General features: G+C 43.3%; 1 protein-coding gene across 3 annotated transcripts in view; it reads left to right on the top strand.

Moving 5' to 3' along the window:
* The window catches only part of asip2b (agouti signaling protein, nonagouti homolog (mouse) 2b), a 52042-nt gene that overhangs the window by 16636 nt on the left and 11317 nt on the right, over positions 1–24089 (top strand). Inside the window, exons 4-6 of one of the 3 annotated variants that reach the window (XM_079647249.1) lie at positions 7534–7641; positions 8019–8563; positions 9040–9365. In XM_079647249.1, coding sequence (XP_079503375.1) covers positions 9257–9365 — 109 coding nt within the window. In that variant the 5' untranslated portion in view covers positions 7534–7641; positions 8019–8563; positions 9040–9256. The remainder of the gene's footprint in view (positions 1–7533; positions 7642–8018; positions 8564–9039; positions 9366–24089) is intronic. The other 2 variants (XM_079647248.1, XM_079647250.1) reach the window with 2 other exon arrangements.

Below are 24089 nucleotides of genomic sequence, written 5' to 3'. Positions count from 1 at the left end.
GCCTTCACGGCTTCATACTCTGATGGAGGGATGTGTCGGTACCTCTGCCTTACAGGCACATCATGAAGAACAGGAATGTCATGGGAAATGAGTGTAGTGCAGCCCAGGTCTCCATCATGGGTCGAGAAGACATACTGGTACTGTTGCAACAGGGACTTTAACCTTGTCTGTTCGTGCTCAGGCAAGGCAGACAGATCCAATGAGTCTAACTTGTCATGCACGGAGGGGACAGCGGTCTGGGAGGAGAAAGATGGCATACTTTTTCGACGGGTCTTCCGCTCTGATGGGGGGGAAGAGTCTTTCCAACTCATTTTGCCTGCAGTTCTCAAACCGGAGACCTTAACCCAGCTGCATCAACAGCATGGCCACCAAGGCATTGAACGGACCACAGAGCTGGTCCGACAGCGCTGCTATTGGCCGGGTATGTCCTCCGATATAAAGAGTTGGGTCCAAGAGTTTGAACGATGCCAAGTGGCCAAGGACTCAGGCCAGGTGCCCCATAGTTTTATGAGCCATTTGCTTGCTTCACGGCCCAATGAGATCTTGTCACTCGATTTCACTCTGTTGGAGCCTTTCGGAAATGGGCTTGAGAATGTATCGGTCATGACAGATGTGTTCAGCAAATTTACTGTAGCTGTTCCTACTCGGGATCAACGGGCCTCTACAGTGGCCCAAGTAGTGATCTGCGAGTGGTTCTACAAGTTTGATGTTCCGAGCCGTTTTCACTCAGACCAAGGCAGGAGCTTCGAGAGTTCCCTGATCCAACAGCTTTGCTCTTTGTACGGCATCACACAATATTGTATGACCCCATACCATCCTGCGGGTAATGGGCAATGCGAACGGTTTAACCGAACTCTGCATAATCTCCTTCGCACCCTGCGAGTATCACGGAAACGGGACTGGGCCTCCTGTCTGCCTCAGGTGTTGTTTTGTTATAACACTATTCCTCATCAAGGCACTGGGGAATCGCCCTACTACCTGATGTTCTGACAGGAACCCCAGCTTCCTGTAGATTTCCTTTTGGGTCGAATCCAGGATCCAGTACCGGGTGAGGTACAGGACTGGGTGGTTGAACACCAGGCCAGACTCAGGGTTTCTTTTGAGGGTGCTCGTGAGCAGCTGCTGGCCGCCGGAAAGATCGGCACGATCAATCAATCAATCAATGTTTATTTATATAGCCCAATATCACAAATGTTACATTTGTCTCAGTGGACTTCACAGTTTGTACAGAATATCAGTATGACAATACGACACCCTCTGTCCTTAGACCCTCACATCGTACAAGGAAAAACTTCCAGAGAAAACCCAGTTTAAAGGGAAAAATGGGAGAAACCTCAGGGAGAGCAACAGAGGAGGGATCACTCTCCCAGGACGGACAGACGTGCAATAGATGCCGTGTGTAAATTGAAAAGATAATACATTTGCAACATAGGTAGTCCAAATGTTTGGAAATGCATGTGTGTATAATAGGAAGATGAATCCATGAGTATATCCATCCAGGACTTATGATCCAGGACCACAGCCACGACTCAAGATCCAGGACTCATAATCCATGACACAGGACCGCAGGATCATCCATGACTCCGGATCCCGGCGTATATAGACACCAAAAAGAAAGAAATTTGGGGAAGCTGGGTTAATCGGAACATGAGAGTACACAGGTATAGACAGAGAGAAGGAAGAAGTAAGATGTCCCCCGACAAACTAAGCCTATATCAGCATAACTAGGGGCTGAATCTAATCAGCCCTAACTATAAGCTTTATCAAAAAGGAAGGTCTTAAGCGCACTCTTAAAAACGGATAGGGTGTCTGCCGTCCGAACACAAACTGGAAGCTGATTCCACAAAAGTGGAGCTTGATAAGAAAAGGCTCTGGCTCCCATTGTACTTTTAGAGACTCTAGGAACAACCAACAACCCTGCATTCTTGGAACGCAATGCCCTAGTAGGACAATAGGGTATAATGAGTTATTTAAGGTAAGATGGCGCCTGCCCATTAAGGGCTTTGTAGGCGAGAAGAAGAATTTTAAATTCTATCCTGTGTTCTATAGGGAGCCAGTGTAAGGCAGCCAGAACAGGAGTAATGTGGTCCCTTTTCCTAACTCTTGTTAGTACACGAGCTGCAGCATTTTGAATCAGCTGAAGCGACTTGACTGACTTCTTGGTACACCCTGATAATAAGGAGTTACAATAATCCAGCCTTGAAGTAACAAATGCATGGACTAGTTTCTCTGCATCGTTTTGAGGCAAGATATGCCTGATTTTTGCAATGTTACGTAGATGGAAGTAGGCGGTCCTTGAAATTGATTTTATGTGGGCGTTAAAGGATAAATCCTGATCAAATATAACACCAAGATTCCTTACAGTCTCACTGGAGGCCAAATTAATGCCATCCATAGTTAATATATCTTTAGATAATTTGTTTCGTAGATTCTTCGGGCCAAGTACAATAACTTCAGTTTTGGTCGTGTTTAACATCAAAAAATGTAAGGTCATCCACGTTTTTAAGTCCTTGAGGCAGTCTTGAATTTTATTTAGATGATTAATTTCATCAGGCTTGATTGATAAATATAGTTGAGTATCATCCGCATAACAATGAAAGTTTACAGAATGATTCCTTATAATATTGCCTAACTGAAGCATATATAGGGTGAACAAAATAGGTCCAAGCACTGAGCCCTGTGTCACTCCATGGCTAACTTTGGTTTGCATGGAAGATTCATCGTTGACACGTACAAACTGAGAGCGTTCAGATAGATAGGACCTAAACCAGCCTAAAGCAGTTCCCTGTATGCCAACTAAGTGCTCTAGTCTTTGCAATAGGATATCATGGTCGATAGTATCAAATGCAGCACTAAGATCGAGCAAGACAAGAATAGAGACAAGTCCCTTGTCAGAGGCTATTAGAATGTCATTTGTGACTTTAACCAGAGCTGTCTCTGTGCTATGTTGTGTTCTAAAGCCAGACTGAAAATCTTCAAATAAATCATAGTTTTTTAAGTAATCACACAGCTGTTTTGCGACTGCTTTCTCAAGAATCTTTGAGAGGAACGGAAGATTAGAAATAGGTCTATAGTTGGCTAAAACCTCTGGATCGAGGTTGTGCTTTTTAAGAAGCGGTTTTATCACTGCTACTTTGAATGATTGTGGAACATAGCCTGATAATAAAGACATATTCATAATATTTAATAAAGAAGTGCTAATTAATGGAAAAACTTCTTTTAACAGCTTAGTTGGAATCGGGTCTAAGATACACGTTGATGGTTTAGAAGAGAGAATCATTGAATGTAATTGTTCAAGGTTTATGGCTGAAAAGCATTCTAGTTTACTATCTAGTGTAATATTAGAACTTACGTTTCCGGGAGCTGTTGATAACACTATACTGGTTAAAGGCAAGAGGTCATTGATTTTGTTTCTAAGAGTAACAATTTTATCGTTCAAAAAGCACATAAAATCATTACTACTGAGTGCTATGGGAATAGAAGGCTCAGTCGAGCTGTGGCTCTCTGTCAGCCTGGCTACAGTGCTGAAAAGAAATCTTGCATTATTCTTATTCTCATCTATTAATGAAGAGTACTATGCTGCTCTCGCTTTACGCAGTGCTTTCTTATATTCATTGAGTGTAATATGCCAAATTAAACGAGATTCTTCAAGTTTAGTGGAACGCCATATCCTTTCAAGTTGTCTCGACTTTTGCTTTATTTTGCGGGTTTCGGCATTATGCCATGGAGCTAATCTATGTTGTTTTATTTTCTTCTTTTTCAAAGGAGCGACAGAGTCTAATTTTATTCGCAGCGCATCCTTAGCACTTTCAACAACATGATCAATTTGGGGTGGTGTACATTTTGTATAAGTTTCCTCCCCTACATACAGACATGCTATCGAGTTATGTATTGGTGGAATCTCTTCCTTAAATTTGGCTATAGCACTAACAGATAGGTTTCTGCTGCAGGAGCTTTTGGCTAATGCTTTGTAGTCTAGTAACAGTACTTCAAAAGTTACTAAGAAATGGTCGGATAAAGCAGGATTATGCGGTTCGACTAATAGTTGCTCAATTTCAATACCATAAGTCAGAACAAGGTCAAGAGTCTGATTATAGCAGTGGGTTGGTTTATTTACACTCTGACAGAAACCAACATAATCTAATATAGAGTTAAATGCAACAGTAAGGCTATTTTTATCATCGTCAACATGAATATTAAAGTCACCTACGATAATGACTTTATCTGTTTTAAGTACCAAAGCTGATAAAAACTCAGAGAATTCTGATAAGAATTCTGAATAAGGACCTGGTGCACGGTACACTGTAACAAATAAGATTGGCTGCAAAGTTTTCCAGGTCGGATGCGTAAGACTGAAAATGAGGCTTTCAAAGGAGGTATAATTTAATTTTTGTTTAGTATTGATAAGTAAACTTGAGTCAAAGATTGCTGCAACTCCACCTCCTCGGCCCGTGCCTTGGGCAATATGAGTATTGATATGGCTGGGTGGAGTGGCCTCATTTATGCTGACATATTCTTCATGTCTCAACCAAGTTTCAGTGAGACAGCATATATCAATATTATAATCTGATATTAAATCATTTACCAGTATTGCTTTAGATGCTAGAGATCTTATGTTTAAGAGACCACATTTAATCTTCCTGTTTTGTTGCACTGTAGTAGTTGTTACATTTACTTTTATTAGGTTATTATGTATGACACCTCTATTAGGTTTTACCTTAAATTGTCCTTGGGCAGACACACACACCGTTAATATTGGGTATTTTATTGGGTTCGGGATTCCTATGGATGACTGCCTAGGAGAGAGCGCAGAGAAGCGTGTAAGACTGCGACTCTGCCTCCTGGTCTCAACTCCAGTTTGTCATGGATTAAGTCCACAGAGCCCTGAAATGTTTGCCGAAATGAGATTTGCACCTTCCAAAGTAGGATGAATGCCGTCTCTCTTAATCAGACCAGGTTTTCCCCAGAAGGCTGTCCAATTATTCACGAAGCCCACATTGTTTGCTGGGCACCACCAAGACAACCAGCGCTGAAATGATGACATGCGGCTATACATGTCATCATTGATCAGATTGGGGAGGGGACCAGAGAAGATTACGGTGTCCGACATTGTTTTAGCATAACTACACACCGACGCCACATTAAGTTTGGTGTATTCTGATTGGCGTAAACGAACATCATTACCACCGACGTGAATAACAATCCTACTGTATTTACGTTTATTTTTAGCCAGCAGTCTAAGATGCGCCTCAACGTCGCCCGCTCTGGCCCCCGGAATGCATGTGACTGTGGACGCTTCGGTCTCTAAATTCACGTGTCTCATAATAGAGCTACCAATAACCAGAGTTGGCTTCTCAGCGGGTGTCTCGCTGAGTGGGGAATATCTGTTAGATACGTGAACGGGTTGGTGGGGACCTGCGGGTTTCGCGTTATGCCCCTTCTGAACAGTCACCCATTCTCCCTGCTGCTCGGGAGTTGCCGGGGGACGGCTAAGAGGAGCTACCTTTTGCCGGTCCGCACCGGCTAACATGGGCTTTACTGTAGCTGAGTTATTTTCTAAGATGCGGAGCCGGGCTTCTATGGCTATGATTCCCGCCTCCAACCTAACAACTATACTACATTTAACACATGTATCGGTACCAGTAAAGGAGGTAGGGGAGTAACCAAACATGAGACAGTTAGAGCAGGAAATAGCAGCCGAGGGTGGGGAAAGAGCCATGGCTAGCTATCAAGCTAAAGTAGCTACCGTTAGCAAACCCGAAAAGAGTGTAGGCAACTGTGGAGTTACAGTCGCTAAGAGAAGGAGAGTTTGTGAGTGCTTAAGCTGTAGTAACGTGTGATTACAACGTCAGGCAGTTGCCGTGATCAAGAGTTTTAAAGTTACAACATGCTTACCGCAATAGTGGTCCGTGTAGAAACAACTGTTTTGGTCGTCTTAGTCTTCTTGTATAAGGTGCACCCCGATCAGAGAGTCCGGGGTGCACCTTTCCCAGTGGGCCAAATGGTGTACCTAAAGAACCAAGGTGTTAGAGGTCGACATAAAATACAGAATCTCTGGAGCTCTGTGGTCTACCAGGTTGTACGGGCCCGAAGGAACAGTTTATACTGTTGCCCCTGTCAACGACCCACAGAGGGTACGGAATTTACATCGGGATATGATGAAGGCGGTTCTCCAGCCTGAGAATTCCGCTCCTCCATCCCGCGTGCCATCTCCACCTGCCGTGCCCGCATTAGACCTCGACTCCTCTAGCGACAGTGACCTTTGGCTCTTGGTCCCTGATAACCACATTCCACAACTTTCAGTGGCTCCAAGGGCATCTGGTCCGTCGGGTCCCTCTGATGAAATCTTGTACCAGTCCCGACCAGTGCCGGAAGCCTTATTGCATGGAGTCTCCTCACCCTCAGTCCCTTCTACATCCACGACCAACCAGCCGAGTACTAGCCAGCAGGCTTTGCGTAGAACTGTCCGCCCTACTGCTGGCCACCATTCTAATGTCCACCATCTTCCTCGTCCTTCTGGTCCTCAGGACGATTCAGCCAGTGCACATGCAAGCCCTATGTCCAACGCCCAGTCTGTAGTTTTCAGGCCTTGGTGTTGATTCCACCCTTTTTGAAATCCATCATCGGGTCGATGATGCAAAAGCTGGGGGTGGATGTGACAGGAGGTTTTCTCCCTCCGTACCGCTGCACGGCACTGTGCCATGCGCCTCCGCATTTGTCACTGCTGGACGCGCCAGAAGTATGAATACAGGGGTGTGGCGTAGCTCGTGACTTACCTGTCAACCCCTTCGCTGGTGGCTGGCAGCCGTTTCGCAACACTCGCATCTGGACAGCGCGTCTGCCGGTGCAGTGGCGGAGAAATTGCTCCGCTGAGGACTCCCCTGGGCGCAGTGTTGTTATCACCTGGTGAGTTGCCGTTGTCTGCCTCCCTTTATCATCTGACACTTGGCTCCTGGCTTATTTTATATTATTTATTGCGGCAGCGGGATTTTGCCATGGCCTGTGCGCCTCTCTCCCCTGACAGCTCGGGTGCTATGCTGTGGCTGAATAGATTGTATGTATGGGAACCTGTAAATTTAGTTATTGATATCCATGTGTTTATTTGGCCTCTAAATAATATTATATGTACTTGTGCCCTCTTCAGGGGTGCTATTAATTGCTAGGCCCACCTTCGGACAACTGGTCCTGCTGTTTTGGCTCTTTGCAGTGACTCACTACTGGAATAACTTGCCGTTACTTTTGCGAGCTCCGTGTCTGGTGACTCTGGAGCGGTTCGGGCTTTCAGGGAACTCAACAACCAAGTCTCCCTGATACAACTCACTGTTTACTTTGAGAAGCTGTTATTTCGGTTTTGTTATTTTCTTTTGTTAATTTAGTTTATATACTAGTGTTTTCCTTATTTTATATTAACCATTGTGCACCGACTTTATTTGAATACCTTCATTCATTTGGTTTTGTCTGTTTGGTTATTTATTTAGTTGTTTATTTGAGCGTAATACTGTGTGGAGGTTTTAACTGTCTTCCTCTTGTCAGACAGGTGCTGTGGTGGTGGTCTTCACAAGTCCTATTGTTTGGTTTGCGGTGTCACGGGTGGTTTTGAGTTGGACCCTTCCCCCCTATTTATTTATTTATTGCCGCCTGGTAAGCTCCAGCCCTGTTTTGTACCTCCTATGCCCCAGTATGAACTTTTAGCTGATTTTATTATGTGGATCTGGTGTTTTTTAGAATAGTTAATTGATTGTTCCTAGGGGTGAAACTCCCTTAGGTGGCGTTGTTGGCAACACAAACTCTTATCTACACCACACCGTCAAATTTGGCGTTGTCGGCAGGATAGCCACATAAAAAGGGCAGAGACATGTTTTAGTATTTTTTCTAAATTGTGTGTAGTTTCAGCAGTGAGTGTATCTTGTTGTATTGTATTTTTTTGTATTTTCACTGTGATTATAGAGCCAAAACAGCAGTGTGTGTGTGTGTAATCCCAAAATTAACTCCATACCATTTTCTTTGCTTTGGTGTAGCTTTCCCCAGTCGTTATGGAGGAGGAGATGCAGCAGCTCCGGGACCTAGTGTATGAGCTTAGGGCAGACAACGAGCAACTTCGTCAGGAGCGTACTGTTCCCCTGGCGGACTCTGGTGGTGCTTCTTCCTCTTCTGCTATGGTTGGTCAGGCCCCGCCTGCGGGGGTTGATGCTGCTGTCACTGAGCTGCTAGTTGTTATCCCAAGGGACCGTAAATGTCCCATGTTTAACGGAAAGACAGGCATAAGCATAGCTGAGTGTTCAGAGGAGAGAGGCGCACAGGCCATGGCAAAATCCCGCTGCTGCAATAAATAATATAAAATAAGCCAGGAGTCAAGTGTCAGATGATAAAGGGAGGCAGACAACGGCAGCTCACCAGGTGATAACAACACTGCGACCAGGGGAGTCCTCAGCGGAGCAATTTCTCCGCCACTGCACCGGCAGTCAGATGCGCTGTCCAGATGCGAGTGTTGCGAAACGGCTGCCACGACAAACAATTCATTCGGGCCACGCCATGATCCAGCCACCAGCGAAGGGGTTGACAGGTAAGTCACGAGCTTCGCCACACACCTGTATTTATACTTCCGGCGCGCCCAGCAGTGACAAATGCGGAGGCGCATGGCACAGTGCCGTGCAGCGGTACGGAGGGAGAAAACCTCCTGTCACAATTTTGTATTGTGCAAATAAACATTTCTGAAAGAAAGTTGACTTCACAAATAATATTGGTGGAAGCTTTTTTTTATTACTTTTTTTATAAATGTAATCAAATTATACGTTTGAAAAGTAATTATCACCTATGTTTAAAATACTCGAGACATGTTGCTTAATTTGTTAACCCTACTGGTGTTGAGCAGACTACAGTCCTATTAATGTCCGTCAGTGACCTCCGCATGTTCTCAATCAGTGAGAGGCTCAGAATGAGGCATGAGGGTGGGTGTGCCTCTTTCTGTCATTCTTCATTATGTGTGTGACACAAAGTTAATACCTATCTCTGATCTGTTGTCTGTTACCCCGACAACAGTCCTCCTGCCGCGCGTCAATCTCGTCAAGTGGAGGCGCCGCGTTTTCGGAGTTTTTGGTTCATAACGCACGCGCGCTGCGCTGGAGACACCTCCTCAAAGCCGGAGAGAGAAACCAGAGGAAAGTGAGGTACTGAAGGAGAACAACCACCACCACAGCACCTGCCGATTTTTACATTTATATGAGAGTTTTTTTTTACATCATCCACAAATTTCTTCATGATGATGATACCCGGCACCCACTTGTTGTGCCTCTTCCTGCTCGCCTTCCCTCTTTCCTGGGCAGAGGACACGGAGAAAGATGTGAAAAATAAGGATAATGACACAGGTGAGGATTATTTAATTTGTTATGATGTTTATGAATCATAAAAGCTAAGTTGATCTGATGAAATCTGTGTAAATGCGACACCATGAGGGAAAACAAGTGCAGCTTGTGATTTAAAGGTGCATGGACGAAATGAAATAAATGTGTCCATCTAAGATTGACTTCTCCAAGAGTAGTCTTTAATAAACCATTTTTCCATTGGCCTGTTAGGGATTTATAAGGTATTTATAAGATGCAGGTTGCTACCTGCGTCAATATGCAGGGCCGGCCCAAGACATTTTGGTGCCCTAGGCGAGATTATGATTTGGTGCCCCCCCCCCACCCCTCCAAGCAATACACAATAGAATATATATGAAGAATAAATGAAAAATCTCTGTAAAAGACCAATAAACTGCAAACACTGAAATGTATTGACATGTTGGTTATATACATAAATAAGGTTTCAAATGTATTCCTTATTGTATGAACATGTTTTACTTGGAAAGATTTGTTTTAACATTTTAAATTAAAATGCTTCAATCTGGTGCACTTTGAACAGAATTACTAGAGACTATATCTAGGGGGTACAACTCTAAAACACCCATATGAAAAAGATCGGTTTACATTTTAATAATCAATTAAGTATGTGAACATAACCAATAACCTACCATAACCAATAACAAATAAATGTAACTTATTTTATTTTTGTTTATCTTATTTCACCTAGTTAACATTTATTTATCTCCAGTTTTAAACGATATTTTTGGTTTACTGTCCTATAGTATACATTGAAACGATTTCAAACCTGTTTTTATTTATCCTAATAATTATAAAGGTGTGCCTTGGAAATATTTGTTTACATAAATTGTGACCAAACCGTTTGAGACCCACTGAGATAACTTAGACTAAAGTGAACTCTAAACACTCAGAGTCCTTTACCTCACTGAGCTGTAGTTATCAGCCTCAATCCAACAACAATCCGCGGCACCGATGCGTGCCCTCTCTCTCTCTCTCTCTCTCTCTTGCTCGCTCGGATACTCGCTCGCACTTAGGCTGTGAGCTGTGCCTGATAAGTCAACATCCCCCACTTTCAATCACTTACAGTACAGCGCCCATCGTACAGGGCAAATGCAAAATGTTGCCCGGCCTGGGGTGCAAAGGGTGTTTACTTTATTCAATTATGAAGGTAAATGTATTACATCAAGGGCAGAAAATTAGGGAGAATAAAAAAAAAAAAGTTAATTAATTACATTTTTTTTTTTAAACATTTTTTTCTCCCATCGCAGCGCCCCTCCAGATCTGGCGCCCTAGGTGACCGGCTAGTTTGCCAGTGCCTAGGGCCGGCCCTGTCAATATGTATTGTATGCAGGAGCGGACTGGGACTAAAAATCTGCCCTGGAATCTGCCCCAGTCCTGCCCCCATGAAATGTTGACAAGTAATACACTTCTTTTTTGATCTATCGTTTTTTTTAATATTAGATATAACACCTACTATCAAACTGTAAAAAAAATACAGGGGATTTTACCGTAAATTACTGGCAGCAGAGTTGCCAACAAGTTGATACTGATCCATAACAGAAACTAATGCGCAAGTATCAGCCGTATCTCGCGTTACCTAATGCAACTCCAAACTACGGTGCTGTGTACCGGAGGGGAGACGCGAGATACGGCTGATACTTGACGATCTGGCGGAGAAAGGTTGTGGAGCCTCCGTTGATATGCCGTTGTAAATGGCTTGATGGAAAGCAGGTGTGTAGTCGGGGAGGGTGCACAGCTGATTGCAGCAGGTGAGTGGAGGTTGAGCCGGGAGCCAGGAGTGACAGCCACCACGCACACACAAACAACGCAGACAGGGGGAAACAAACAAACACAAAGGAGACGGCTGGAGCAGTACAGCCACCACAGCGTTACCTAATGCAACTCCACACTACGTCTTACGGTGCTGTGTACCGGAGGGGAGAGAGAGAGAGCAGCGAAGGGGGGGGGGAAGAGAGAAGTAATACGGTTTCCTGATAAAGCTGTGGAGAGTATGTGCTGCAGGGAGCTGGATGCACAACGCACCCAGGAACGAACGCTAGCTCCGGTCCTTTTTACTGTGGACTCGATGTCCTGACAGGCTGGTATTTGTGCAACCTGCACAAACACAATACTGCACCATGATTACAAATGGTGAAATACAATGCAAAACTACCGAAAAATACCAGCTCACTAAAACACAACCACTCAACTCAACGCAACTACTAACTATACCTGCGGTCAGAGAGCGGAGATGTTTACCCTTTGTGATGTAATATGACGCGTTTGACGTATGACCTTAAAAAAAAGCCGTTTTTAAGAGCAGAGCTCAAAATTGCTCCTTTCCCTCTGAATTCCTGCCCTTATGTCTCTTAAAACATATCAAATCCTATATTAACTTTTTTAATTGTAATTTTCAAGCAAGTTTAAGCATAAATGTAGAAAAAAAAAAACCTGCAAGATGCTCTTCAAGCCCGGATGCCCCCTCCCCCACTATATTAGCATCGGCGATCTTTTCTACTTCATGCTATCTGCACAAATGGTTAACATTGAACATTAAAAATATCAGGAAGTTCAGGGAGAATCGAAGGAAGGCAGGCAGCTTTGCATGACATTCTTCTGGACGTGTTTCATTGTGGTGATGATGACAGTAGTGACGGCCATCTTGGTGACGTGTGTTGTGCAAGACCAGAGATGTAGTTCATTGAGCGGTTTCACACAAAACAAAGTGGTACTTCACAGTTTTACGGCAAAAAAAAAAAAGTTGAAATTGCAAAATTATCTTTTAAATTGACAAACATCATATGTGTAATTCATGGCACAATCCAAACGGGATTGAAAGATAATATTTCTCTCGCCATTGACTTCAATACATAATTTTTCCGAAATAAGGGTTGCGGTTGAATAGTTCATTTTGCTTAGTAACCTTCCTAATGGAGTGAAATGACCTGGAAGTACCTCAGTGGCAGCCATGATAAGAGCCGTTCAAATTCTCTAGATAGGAAAGGAGTTTTCAAACTTCCTTTATAACCTCCTTTAGCTTAGGAACCACTGGACCTCCCTCGACAAAAGGAGAGGAGAAAATTCTGCCCCACAATGCCTTGCAGCCGCAGCATTTGCCATCACACAACAGTCGGCCGTTCACGGAAACAACCGATTATGACCGAGAAATTATATCATGAAAGTTACGGTACTTATTAAGCATTTTAAAACGTATGTGGTAACTTGCCAAACTGCTTTGTTTCGAACGTTCATCAGTATTATAATCAAAAAGAGAAATATGAACGTTTTAACTGAAATGATCAAATAAAGTCAACATTTCACAGTCTTTACTGAGCTATGCGGGGTTTGTTAAACTTTTAAAAGATGTTTGAATGGTGATATACACAGTGATAGATGTTAAGGACTAACGTTTATAATAAATACATTTGTATTTATTTATCTTTTCATACAATAATACGTATTGGGATCATTTGTATTAATGTGGACCGGAGGGAGAGGGTGACGAGCATAAGTTTCACTTTCCTTTTTATTTCAATTCCAACTTTGGTCATGAAGAATATGTCTCTCTGTTGTCCACGTTCATAAAGCATAAAACAACAGCATCAGAGCACGTTGCAGAGTCTATGAGTTTACAGTAGTCATTCTTATTATACATCATGTCCGCTGTATAAAAAACTGTAGTTTCCCCACAGCAGCAGACGCACATTTATGACGTCCGCTGGCGCATCATAAATACGTCGGATTGCGAAAGTGCATGCACCCTTGACGATCGGCCGTTCTGTGGTTCTCCAGATTCTACAGATGGCCAGTCCGCCCATGATTGTATGTGTATTTTGTCATCATAAAATTACATCTATTTTTCTGTTCATCACAAGTTTTTGCAATGAAGCGTTTTACAATTCCACATTAACTTTTATAAGTCTGTTTATTCTAGTAAAAGTGAAGTTATAAACAGTTCTTTAAAAAACGTTTTTGAAGTCTATTAGTTTCAAGCTTTTATTGGAGGTTGTAAAGCATATTTAACGTTGTTTGATCCCATCAGGAGTTACTTTATCAAATTCCATTTAATTTATGCAAACATTTGGAACATTTCCTCCATTTAAAGTATCTTAAACTCCTACATATTTTCGTAATTAACCTATGCTCTGGTACATCTGGTATGATTCTATGGTAAAGTAAATCATTAAACTGTCAGAGCATTTTAGGGTTCTGATCTTGAGTTTATGACAGCTTTAACTTGGGAGGAATATGGTTTCATTTTGTGCTGATTCACTTTGTTTTTCCTGGAGAGTTGCAACACAGTTTGAGCAGGACATGTGCAGAGTCTGTCACATGGAAATGCCCAATCCATCAGTTTAATTAAAACTACAAAAAGTATTGGCATTAAAATATACCTAAAACCCCCGAAATACTATTACTTATAATCTGTATATATTATATTATAGTCTATACTTCATGTGGCAGCTGGGAAGGATGTAGAAAAATGCTGGGTAGCAAATCTATAATAAGTCGCCATACTATTATTGTCTATAAATATTACATTTCCTAAAAATAGATGTTGTCATATAAATGTAGTGCAGTAAAAAGTACAAAACGTGCGTCTTAGATTCGTTGGAGTACACTCCCCACACGCACATACACAGTACTCGCCAGGGGCGAACTGGCCATTGGGAATACCGGGAGTTTCCCCGGTGGGCCGGTGCTGTGTGTGGGCCGGAGGGCCAAAAAAAATCCTACCGGCCCACATTTGTAAGTGTTACGGCCCAGCCTGGGCTGGGCTGGGCTGGGCTGGGCCGTTTTGACAGGCTACCTTTGTTCTATCTATCAGTTTCAATTTCACACATCAGGCCCGTAGCAGCTGTCACTGCGCAGTGAACGATCAGGAGTGAGTGACTGAGAGACCTAGCTGGCAGTTGCTTACAGATGGATAAACAAGCTCCAAAGCGTAAAGGCGTTTTTGTATAGTTTGTGGATAAAGCAGGGGTCGGCAACAGGCGAACCGCGGTCCGGGTCCGGACCCAGACGCCGACCTATTCGGACCCGGACCTATAGAGAACCACAGTGACGCGTCGTAAAACCCGGAAGTAAACTTTTTCCGGTTCCTTCTTGAAAAACCAATGCAAATTCTCCATAGGATTTTGGAAAATAGCTCGAAATAAGGTCTGTGGTTGACACACATTTAAGAGAGGGATCACGTTTTGTTCAGCCGGATAATCTCCACATGTCAACCCTACTTTTATAATTTCTGAATCATAAATCTATTCGCCAAAAGCGAAATGCTAACGTTATGCTATAAAGGAACTACAAGCCAGTACAGCAGCAGGGTCGCACGACTTCAACGTCACGCCAACTTAAGATCGTTTCAACTGACTTGCACTGAAACTGCACTTTGAACACTTTAAATTAAATATATTAACATTTTAAACTGTATACCCCGGTTATCTAGGCCCTTTTTGTTTTGTTTTATGTATACATGTCACACTGTGGGAAACGATATTTCGATATTTCTGGATGTATAACACATGTAGAATTTTTGACAATAAAGCTGACTTTGACTTTCGCGTGCTTGCATATTTTAACAAACTTTTCATTTTAGCCACACTGAATTTAACTAGAAGTCATGGCTGTGTCAATTACCAGTCTGATATCGTTTTACAAAGATGACAAGAAGAGTGTAGACAGAGGAGAGAACCACTACAAGTCAGGACACGTACTGTAACAGTGCAGCCTAGATGAAGGTGTGCTTACCGGTGTTGTCAGGGCTAGCATGAGGGACAAGGTTTATAGTGTCGGTGAGTAGTGATAGCAAGAGTACCGTTAACCTAGAGTTAATTTATTCACATTAATTCCCATCAACAAATCAATTGTATGTGTCACATGAAATCTTTATTAGGCAAGGCAAGGCAAGTTTATTTATATAGCACTTTTCAACACAAGGCAATTCAAAGTGCTTTACAAAAAATAAAAGACATTAAGAAAATGGCATTTAAAATCAGTCATTACAAAGAAAAGCTAATAAAATAAACATTAAAAGAAAAAATACATGGATAAAAGTTACAGTGCAGTCTAAGATATTAATAGTTCAATTAAAACCAGCAACAAAAAGAAATGTCTTCAGCCTGGATTTAAAAGTAGTAAGAGTTGCAGCGGACCTGCAGGGTTCTGGGAGTTTGTTCCGGATATTTGGAGCACAATAACTGAACGCTGCTTTACCATGTTTAGTTCTGACTCTAGGGACAGAAAGCTGACCAGTCCCTGAAGACCTGAGAGATCTGGATGGTTCATCATTTAGCAGGAGGTCAGAAATGCATTTTGGTCCTAAACCATTCAGTGCTTTATAAACACCAGCAGTATTTTGAAATCTATTCTTTGACACACAGGAAGCCAGTGTAAAGACTTCAGAACTGGAGCGATGTGATCCACTTTCTTAGTGTTAGTGAAGACTCGAGCAGCAGCGTTCTGAATCAGCTGCAGCTTTCTAATAGATTTTTTAGTCAGACCTGTGAAGACACCATTGCAGTAGTCCAGTCTACTGAAGATAAAAGCATGGACATATTTTTCCAAATCCTGCTGTGACATTAGTCTTTTAATCCTAGATATGTTCTTTAGGTGATAGTAAGCTGATTTAGTAACTGTTTTAATGTGACTAATACACATTATAACTAATGTAACCCGCTCCGAAGATCGTGACTGGCTGAGGGACAGACTCGGGGGCAGGTTTTCAGGAATTTCTTGGCTTCTCTCCCCCGAGCCAGAAGAGGAACACTACAGCTTGGAAACACTTACTGTTCCTGAAATTATCAAATCTGTTGGGCATCAGGGACCTGAGGAAATTGTGGCAAGCATGGCATTGTCTGAAGAGCAACAGAGGGCAATTCAGGTGGCTACCACTGGTCAGCGAACCAACCCAAACTGGCATTTGTTCAGGAAAGGAAGGTTGACTGCCAGCAACTTTGGAGCTGTCCTGAGGTCAAAGCGTTTGACTGCTTCCCTTATTGCCAGGGTGCTAGGGCAACAACAGGCCCTTGATGGTGTTTTGTCTGTACAGTGGGGGACCATGAATGAATGTGAGGGCGTCAGGGCATTCACCACTGCAACCCAGATGCAGCTCCATGAGTCAGATTTGTGGCTCTCCCTATCAGGAATGTTGGGGGCATCTCCATGGTCTGGTTGGGTCTTCCGCTGTGCTGGAGATAAAGTGTCCCTACTGAGCCAGGGAAATGACAATTAGTGAAGCATTGCAAATCAAGGGCTTCTTTGTCAGTAAGGAAGGAGAAACATTCAGCCTGCGTGAGGAACATCCTTACTGGCACCAAGTGCAAGGTCAGCTTCACCTCACCTCAAGGAAGAAGAAATAAAAAAATTGTGAATAGTTTTTCTAATTTACATTTGCTCGCCTTTGCAATGTTGTGGTTGTTAGAGTGTTAGGTTTCCTGTCAGCTCGTCTGTTGGGAAGATATAAAATATTAGTTTCATGGAAGTCACACCGTCACATATACTGTAAGAGCATTAAGACATACAGTACATAGGCTAAAACAAAACATCTAAAGATATAACCTTGCACTTTGATAAGTCTCGTGAACATTTTCACTATTTTGACATTTTTATAGATGAAAATTGAACTAAAGAAATAAATGGTAGATTAATCCATATTGAAAATAGGTGTCAGCTGCTACACTAATTATAATAGTTATATTTCTTAATGAATTAAGATAAGATATTACTGTATTGATCCTAATTTGCGAAATGTTTGTGTTGCAGCAGCATAACAAGAAAAACAAAATATAAATTATTATATATACAAAAGTATGTGAGGGATGGAATATTAAATTGAATATAAATGTAAAATGTACATGTGATTTTACTTCCAAGAGAAGCTATGGAGCCGAGAGTTCTCTTCCAGCCAGAGGTGATTTGTTATTAGTTCAATATGTCAAACTGATTTCCCTGACTACAATCTTTAGTTACATGGTGAAACGTTATGCTGCTTGTACTAATTAGACTTATCATATAAGCCACACAGGTTTTAATAGGATGTATTCATTATCTTTACTTATGTTGAGGTCTTTTCAGCAGCGCCATCTCTAAAAAAAAATGTAACCTCAGCTTACCTCATGGCACGAATCCAGACTCTCTTTTGGAAAACATTGGCCGGGAAACGATAGAACAAGCAGGTTTCATGCGAAGACCTGTGGCTGCAACCCGGAGCAAAGCAACAAACCATTGCGTAGCTAACTAGTAGCGCTAGCTTTAGCTAGCTTTAGCTAACGTTAGCTAACAAAACAAACTGCCGAGTAAAATTGGAAAACACTGGTAATTCATTATTCTATAATTTGTAAAACTACTGTGTTAAAAACAACAATTTCAAAAATACAGATTCTAATGGTCAGATATAGATATACAGATACTAAAGATAGGCAGGTACTTGCTTTCAAGCAGAACACAGGGGAAAACAAACTTAGCGGGAGTGTTTACGTGTTCTGCGTAATGACGTACAACGGCCTCTACAATTTCTGTATTCCTATTCAGCCACTCGGTAACAACCATCGTTTTTCAGACACGTAAACTCTTCAAAAATCCCCAGTGGGGTCACTGCTGACGTATTTAATGTCCTAGAACAAAAAGTGACTTATCTCTTAAATTTGTGTCAACCACAGACCTTATTTCGAGCTATTTTCCAAAAACCTATGGAAAAAATGCATTGCTTTTTGTGGAAGGAACCGGAAGTGCTAAAAATGCTAACTTACTTCCTGGTTTTACGACGCGTCACTGCAGTTCTCTATAATCAATACTTTAATAGGGGATTTACATTTTTGACGAGGCAATTCTATTTTAACCGCCGCCAACAGGGGGCGAAAGAGACGAGTGAGCGATACAGCGAGAGAAACACAGAAGAAGAGACGAGAGAGCGGGAGACAGTTAGTGAAAAGAAGAGTTAGCGATACATTGAGACAAGACGGCGGCAGACAGGGAGAGGAGACTGAGTGAAGAGCAGCGATACAGGGAGAGAAGCGGAGAGGAGAGTGAACAGATGTGTTAGCGGTAGACAGGGAGATACACATATTTACACATGGCGCTCTCTAAGAAGAGGAAAGTGGACAGTGAGAACAGAGCTTTTAACCCTGAATGGACTCATTCATGTTCATCCTGCCCACTGGGAGCACAGAACCAGTGTGTCTCATCTGTTCAGAGAGCGTGGCGCTCATTAAAAGTGCCAACGTGAAACGCCACTATGAGACCAAACATAAAGTGTTTGACCAAACATTCCCTCTCAACTCAGAACTGAGGTCACACAAAATAAGCAGTCTGAGAGCCCAATATGATCATTCCACCAGGATCCTGACTCATTCATTCACTGCCCAACAACGTGCTAATGAATTTTCCCTCAGAGTGGCTTGGATTTTGGGTCAAAACAAAAAACCATTTACTGATGGAGAGGTTGTCAAGGAGTGCATGAGTGCAGTAGCTCAAACCTTGCTTGAGGGAAAACAAAAAGAAGAGCTTTGTGAACAAATTAAGCAAATACCTTTGACAGCATCATCAGCCACAAAGAGGAGTGAAGTATTAACCCAGGAGGTGCTAGCCCAGCTGGATGAAGCCCTTCGTGAGGCACCCTGTGTAAGCTTAGCTGTAGATGAGTCCACTGATGTTTCTGACAATGCTCAGCTGTTCATGTATGTAAGGTTCTTCAACAAAGACAAGAAAGTGTTCTGTGAAGACATGTTAGGTGTAACTCCCCTTCAGACCAGTACAAAAGGAGAGGCCATCTGCCTCGCCATTAAGGAGATGTTAACGAAGCGAGGAATAGAGCCAAAACAAGTGGTTTCAATAACCACAGATTTAGCCCCTGCCATGATAGGAAGAGAGAAAGGAGCTGTGTCAAGAATGAAAGAGGATAATCCTGAGCTCATCTCTTACCATTGCATCATCCATCAATCTGTCCTGTGCTCCTCCCTGTCAGATGAGCATGCTGAGGTGATGAACACAATGATGAAAGTGATCAATTTTCTCAGGGCGTCCTCTTCCTATCAGCATCGCATGCTCAGAGAATTCCTCAGAGAAGTTGATGCAGACGCTGATGATCTTTTGCTGCACAACAATGTGAGATGGCTCAGCAAAGGCAGGGTGTTGGAGCGCTTTTGGTCCATCAGAAGGGAAGTAGCAGCTTTCTTGGCAGAGATGGGAAGTCAGAAGGCAACACAGTTTTCTCTCTTTTTAGAAGATGAGAAAAATATGGATAATGTGATCACTTCGCATCTGAATGAACTGAATTTGAAGCTACAGGGAAAGGACAATTCAATTTGTGAATTGATGACAGCTGTCCGCTCCTTTCAGAGGAAACTTGAAGTGTTCAAGGAAGATCTGCAGGGAGACTTTGCACACTTCCCAACAGTGCAGGAACAGGTTCAGGGACAGAGACATGTGTCTTATTTTGTTGGCTTTGTAGATAAGCTGATTGTAAACTTCAGCAAACGTTTTGACAGCTTCAGCTTTGGACGGCAGCTCCCCATGTTCATTCAGAACCCATTTCTTATCACAGATGTCAGGGAGTTCTCAAAGGAAGTCACACAGCACTTCAAGTGGGCAAATGCTGGGCCTCTCCAGATGCAACTGGTTGATCTCCAAGCAGACGTGGCCCTGAAAGAGCAATTTGGAAGAACTGACCCTGTCACTTTCTGGCTCAAAACAGTCTCTGAGACAGCTTTCCCAGGTCTGAGGAAAGTAGCTCTATATATATTCACCGTGTTTGGCTCCACATACAGCTGCGAGGCAGCTTTCTCCATAATGAACATTATTAAAACAAAATATCGTTCCAGGCTAACCAATGAGAACCTGCATGTGTGTATGAGAATGGCCATGACACCATTTCAGCCCAGATCTAAACTCCAGGCAGGACAAGCTCGAGCTCAATCCTCACACTGAACCAAAAAAAGCGAGTGAGGGACTGCAATATAAGAGGGAAAGAAAGAGAAACTTTAAAACGTTTCATTTGTTATGATGTGTAAAGACTGATATGTTCTATAATCGTCTGAAACTGTTAAGTCATGATGTGAAACGGTTAAAGAAAGAGAAACGCAAGCTGCTGCTACACTTTATTTTATGTATCTAAACTTAAGCACTTCTAAGATGCACATATTTTCATTTTATTTATTTTCTCTATTTTATTTTTAAATGCAGCCCGAGAGGAACATTAAGTGGATATGGCAAGAAGATATCCACAGTATTTACTGTATATCTGTAAAGTTCAATGTTCATTGACAATAAATGTTGTTGTTTTTGAATTGTACTTTCTTTATTTGATTGGCAGTCAGTTGTTGATTACATGCAGACGTTGATAAAGCTACAGGCTACTTCAATATATATCACATTAATTCATAAACAAACTTAGACATTTTGATGTTCCGGACCTTTGCATGGGGAGATTTTCTCAAACTGGACCTCGTTGAATTTTAGTTGAAGACCCCTGGTATACAGTATACAGTATTGTAGCGAGCCCTGGGTTCAGAGGGAGGGGCTTGCATAGGGGAGGGGGGGGGGAGTGGCTGTACGGCTGTACCCGTAGGATAGAAAAGGGGGAAGTGACGTCTGACTCAGAGGTCGAGCGGCTGTGGAGAAGAACGTGTTGCCCACATTCTGTTACTGAGTTTAGGCTAGTTAGCTAGCAGGTTTATTGTTTTGGGTGTTCACTTTTGCCTCCACTTGCTGTTCAAATAAATGTTGAAAGAAAAGTAAATCTGTTTACAGTTCTGTTTTATATGGGTGTTGAAGAAGAAGAAGAAGAAGAAGATTTTTAAAACAAAATTTTATTTCCATTTGTTTTAACTATACACCGAAACAAAAAACAAAAAACATTACACAAATCAAATAAATAAACAGATTTTCACGTCTACCAAATAAATGTCATTTGAAAACGTTTTACCCATTTCAAAACATCATCTTTTACACACCTTAAAAACAAAAAAATTCACCTACCCTTTAAAACTTCAATATGAGAGAGTCATTTTCCCCCAGTGAGCACAGAACCTGCGCAACAGCCCACACATCCAGAAACCCCTGTAGATGATTGATCAGCGTATAGTATGCATGCTCCACCCTCAGACGCGCTGCCACCAGCCCCCTCAGACAGAGCACTGCATCCGTCCACCCTACTCCAGCAAGTTTGTTCTTCCTACTTTTCCAGATTGCTAATTTTGCATTAGCAAACAAGAAATTGATCAATAGTAGGATTTCCTTCTTTTTCAGGATGTATTTGGGGCCATGGACAAAAAGTGGTATGGAGAAAACCTCCCCGAACCCCTCCACCCACTCCTGTAACATTTTTTTAAGACCAGCCAACCGGGGACAGGACACCACTAAATGCTCCAATGTTTCTGCCATAAAACAGAACGGACAGCCCCCCCTTGTGCCTGGGTCAAAATGAGCCCTGTATTTGTTAGTGGCTATTGCACCGTGTATAATTCTCCATTGGATGTCAGCCATCCGTTTTTCAACGGGAGACTTATACAGGATCCGCCAGCTGCCCTGAGGGGAAGAGCCCAAACCAAACACATCTGTCCACCTCGACTCTCTGACGCCTGCGAGCGAGCTGAGGTTTAGCACCTTTACGCAGCTAAGATATAGCTTCTTCCCATTGCAGGAGCTGAACATTCCAGGTGTTAGAGTCCCCAGTGATAGCAGGAGACCATCCTCCTCTCTCCATTCCCCCACCGCAGGACCCACCCTCAAGGCAGGAAAAACATAATCATGTCCCTTTCTCCACTGGTCGGCCAGATCTGCATCCAGAGCAAAAGTCCGGTGGGATGGCGACAGCGACTGCCACACCTCTTCTACCAGGTTCTCCAGAACTCGAGTTGATCGAATGCCCGTCACCTCAGCCACTTTTTCCGTGGAGATCCCTGTCAAATGGCCAAGTTTTACCACTCCCGCTTCAATGAACGCATTTTTTAGGGCGGCTGAAGAGAAAATGGTTCCGGAAAGAAAACCAGTGTCAAACAGGGGCTCCTCAAACAGCCACATCCCAGGCCGGGGGTCGGGTGGTCTGGTAAAACTCAGAATCTTCCAGGCATTGATGACTGAGCAGTAAAAAGGTGCAAGTCCAGTTATCTTGTACGCAGGGGCCTTCAGCAGAAACAGGTGTTTATCAAAACCAAAGCCCCCTGCCCTCCAGAGCAACAGCCGGGCCATAGCCAGCCAGCAGGGAGAGGCACCATACAGCAGCCGCTGAGCTGCCTGCAGTCTAAAAGCAGCAGTCCTCGCAGTAATGTCCACAAGGCCCTGCCCCCCCTCCGCCACAGGGAGGTACAGGACCGATGCTGGCACCCAGTGATGACCCGACCAGAAGAAATCCACAAGGAGCCGCTGCAGTTGTTTCATGAGGTCCGGCGGTGGGGTTAACACCTGGAGTCTGTGCCACAAAGATGAGGCAACCAGATTGTTGGCTACAAGAACTCTTCCCCTGTAGGACAGCTGGGGTAGCAGCCATTTCCATTTAGCTAATTTTGCTCGCACCTTTCCCAGCAATCCCTCCCAGTTCTGTGCCACCATGTCCTCAGACCCCAACCAAACTCCCAGGACCTTTAAACCCTCGTTTCCCCAGCTGAGGTTACCAGGAAGACTGGGCCTATTTTCTAAACTCCACTGACCTACCAAAACTGCCTCACTCTTCTCCCAGTTAACTTTGGCTGAGGCAGCCTTCCTATACAAAACTAAACTGTCCTGTAGCTCCTGGATATCTCGCTGACCCTGGATAAAAACACTGACACCATCAGCATAAGCTGATACAACCACCGGGGGGGCCTGAGCTGACACTGGCAGACTCAGGCCCCTCAGCCGGTTTCTAAGCCTGCACAAAAGTGGCTCGATGGCAATACTATATAATAGGCCTGAGATAGGGCAGCCCTGCCTGATCCCCCTTTTAACTGGTACAGGTCTGCTCAGCCCTCCCCCCACTTTCACAACACAACATGCATCACTGTACAAACACTTCACCCAGGACAAAAAATGCTCCCCAACACCAAAAGCCTGCAATGTGGCAGCCAGAAAAGTGTGATCCACACGATCAAAGGCCTTCTCTTGGTCAATAGAAATAATACCAACATTTATATTGTACAGTTTGCAAACATCAAAAGTGTCTCATCAAAAACAAATTGTCCACAATTGATCTGCCAGGGATGCAATATGTTTGATCAGTACCAACAAGAAGTCCGATAAAACACTTCAGTCTGTTAGCTAAAACCTTTGACAGTATCTTATAGTCCGTACATAAGAGAGCCACAGGTCTCCAATTCTTCAGCAGGGCTAGATCTCCTTTCTTAGGCAACAGTGAAATCACTGCACGCCTACAGGAAGCTGGAAGAGTCCCTTTCCCAAAGGACTCCATCAATACATCCAACAAATCATGTCCTAGAATGCTCCAAAAATGTTTAAAAAAGTCTGCAGGTAAACCGTCTATGCCCGGAGCCTTGCCGGAGGCCATCTGTGTCACCGCAGAGGTCAGTTCCTCCAGCGTAATGTCAGAGCCCAAGGTGTCACTTTCGGCTGGACTCAGCTGTGGAAGACCCTGAAAAAGTTCATCAGCGGCTTCCACGTCACAACCTTCGGCTTTGAACAGGTCCGTGTAGAAGGACACTGCATGTCTCCTCATCTCAGCAGGTTCAGAGGTTACCTGTCCATCGGGAAGACGCAGACATACCATCTGCTTCCTTTGGCCCACAGACCTCTCCAGGTTGA

This window comes from Notothenia rossii (assembly GCF_949606895.1).
Source record: "Notothenia rossii genome assembly, chromosome: 9".
NCBI lineage: Eukaryota > Metazoa > Chordata > Actinopteri > Perciformes > Nototheniidae > Notothenia > Notothenia rossii.
Note: the sequence above shows the minus strand (reverse complement) of the source record. Positions and strands in the feature narration are given on the sequence as shown.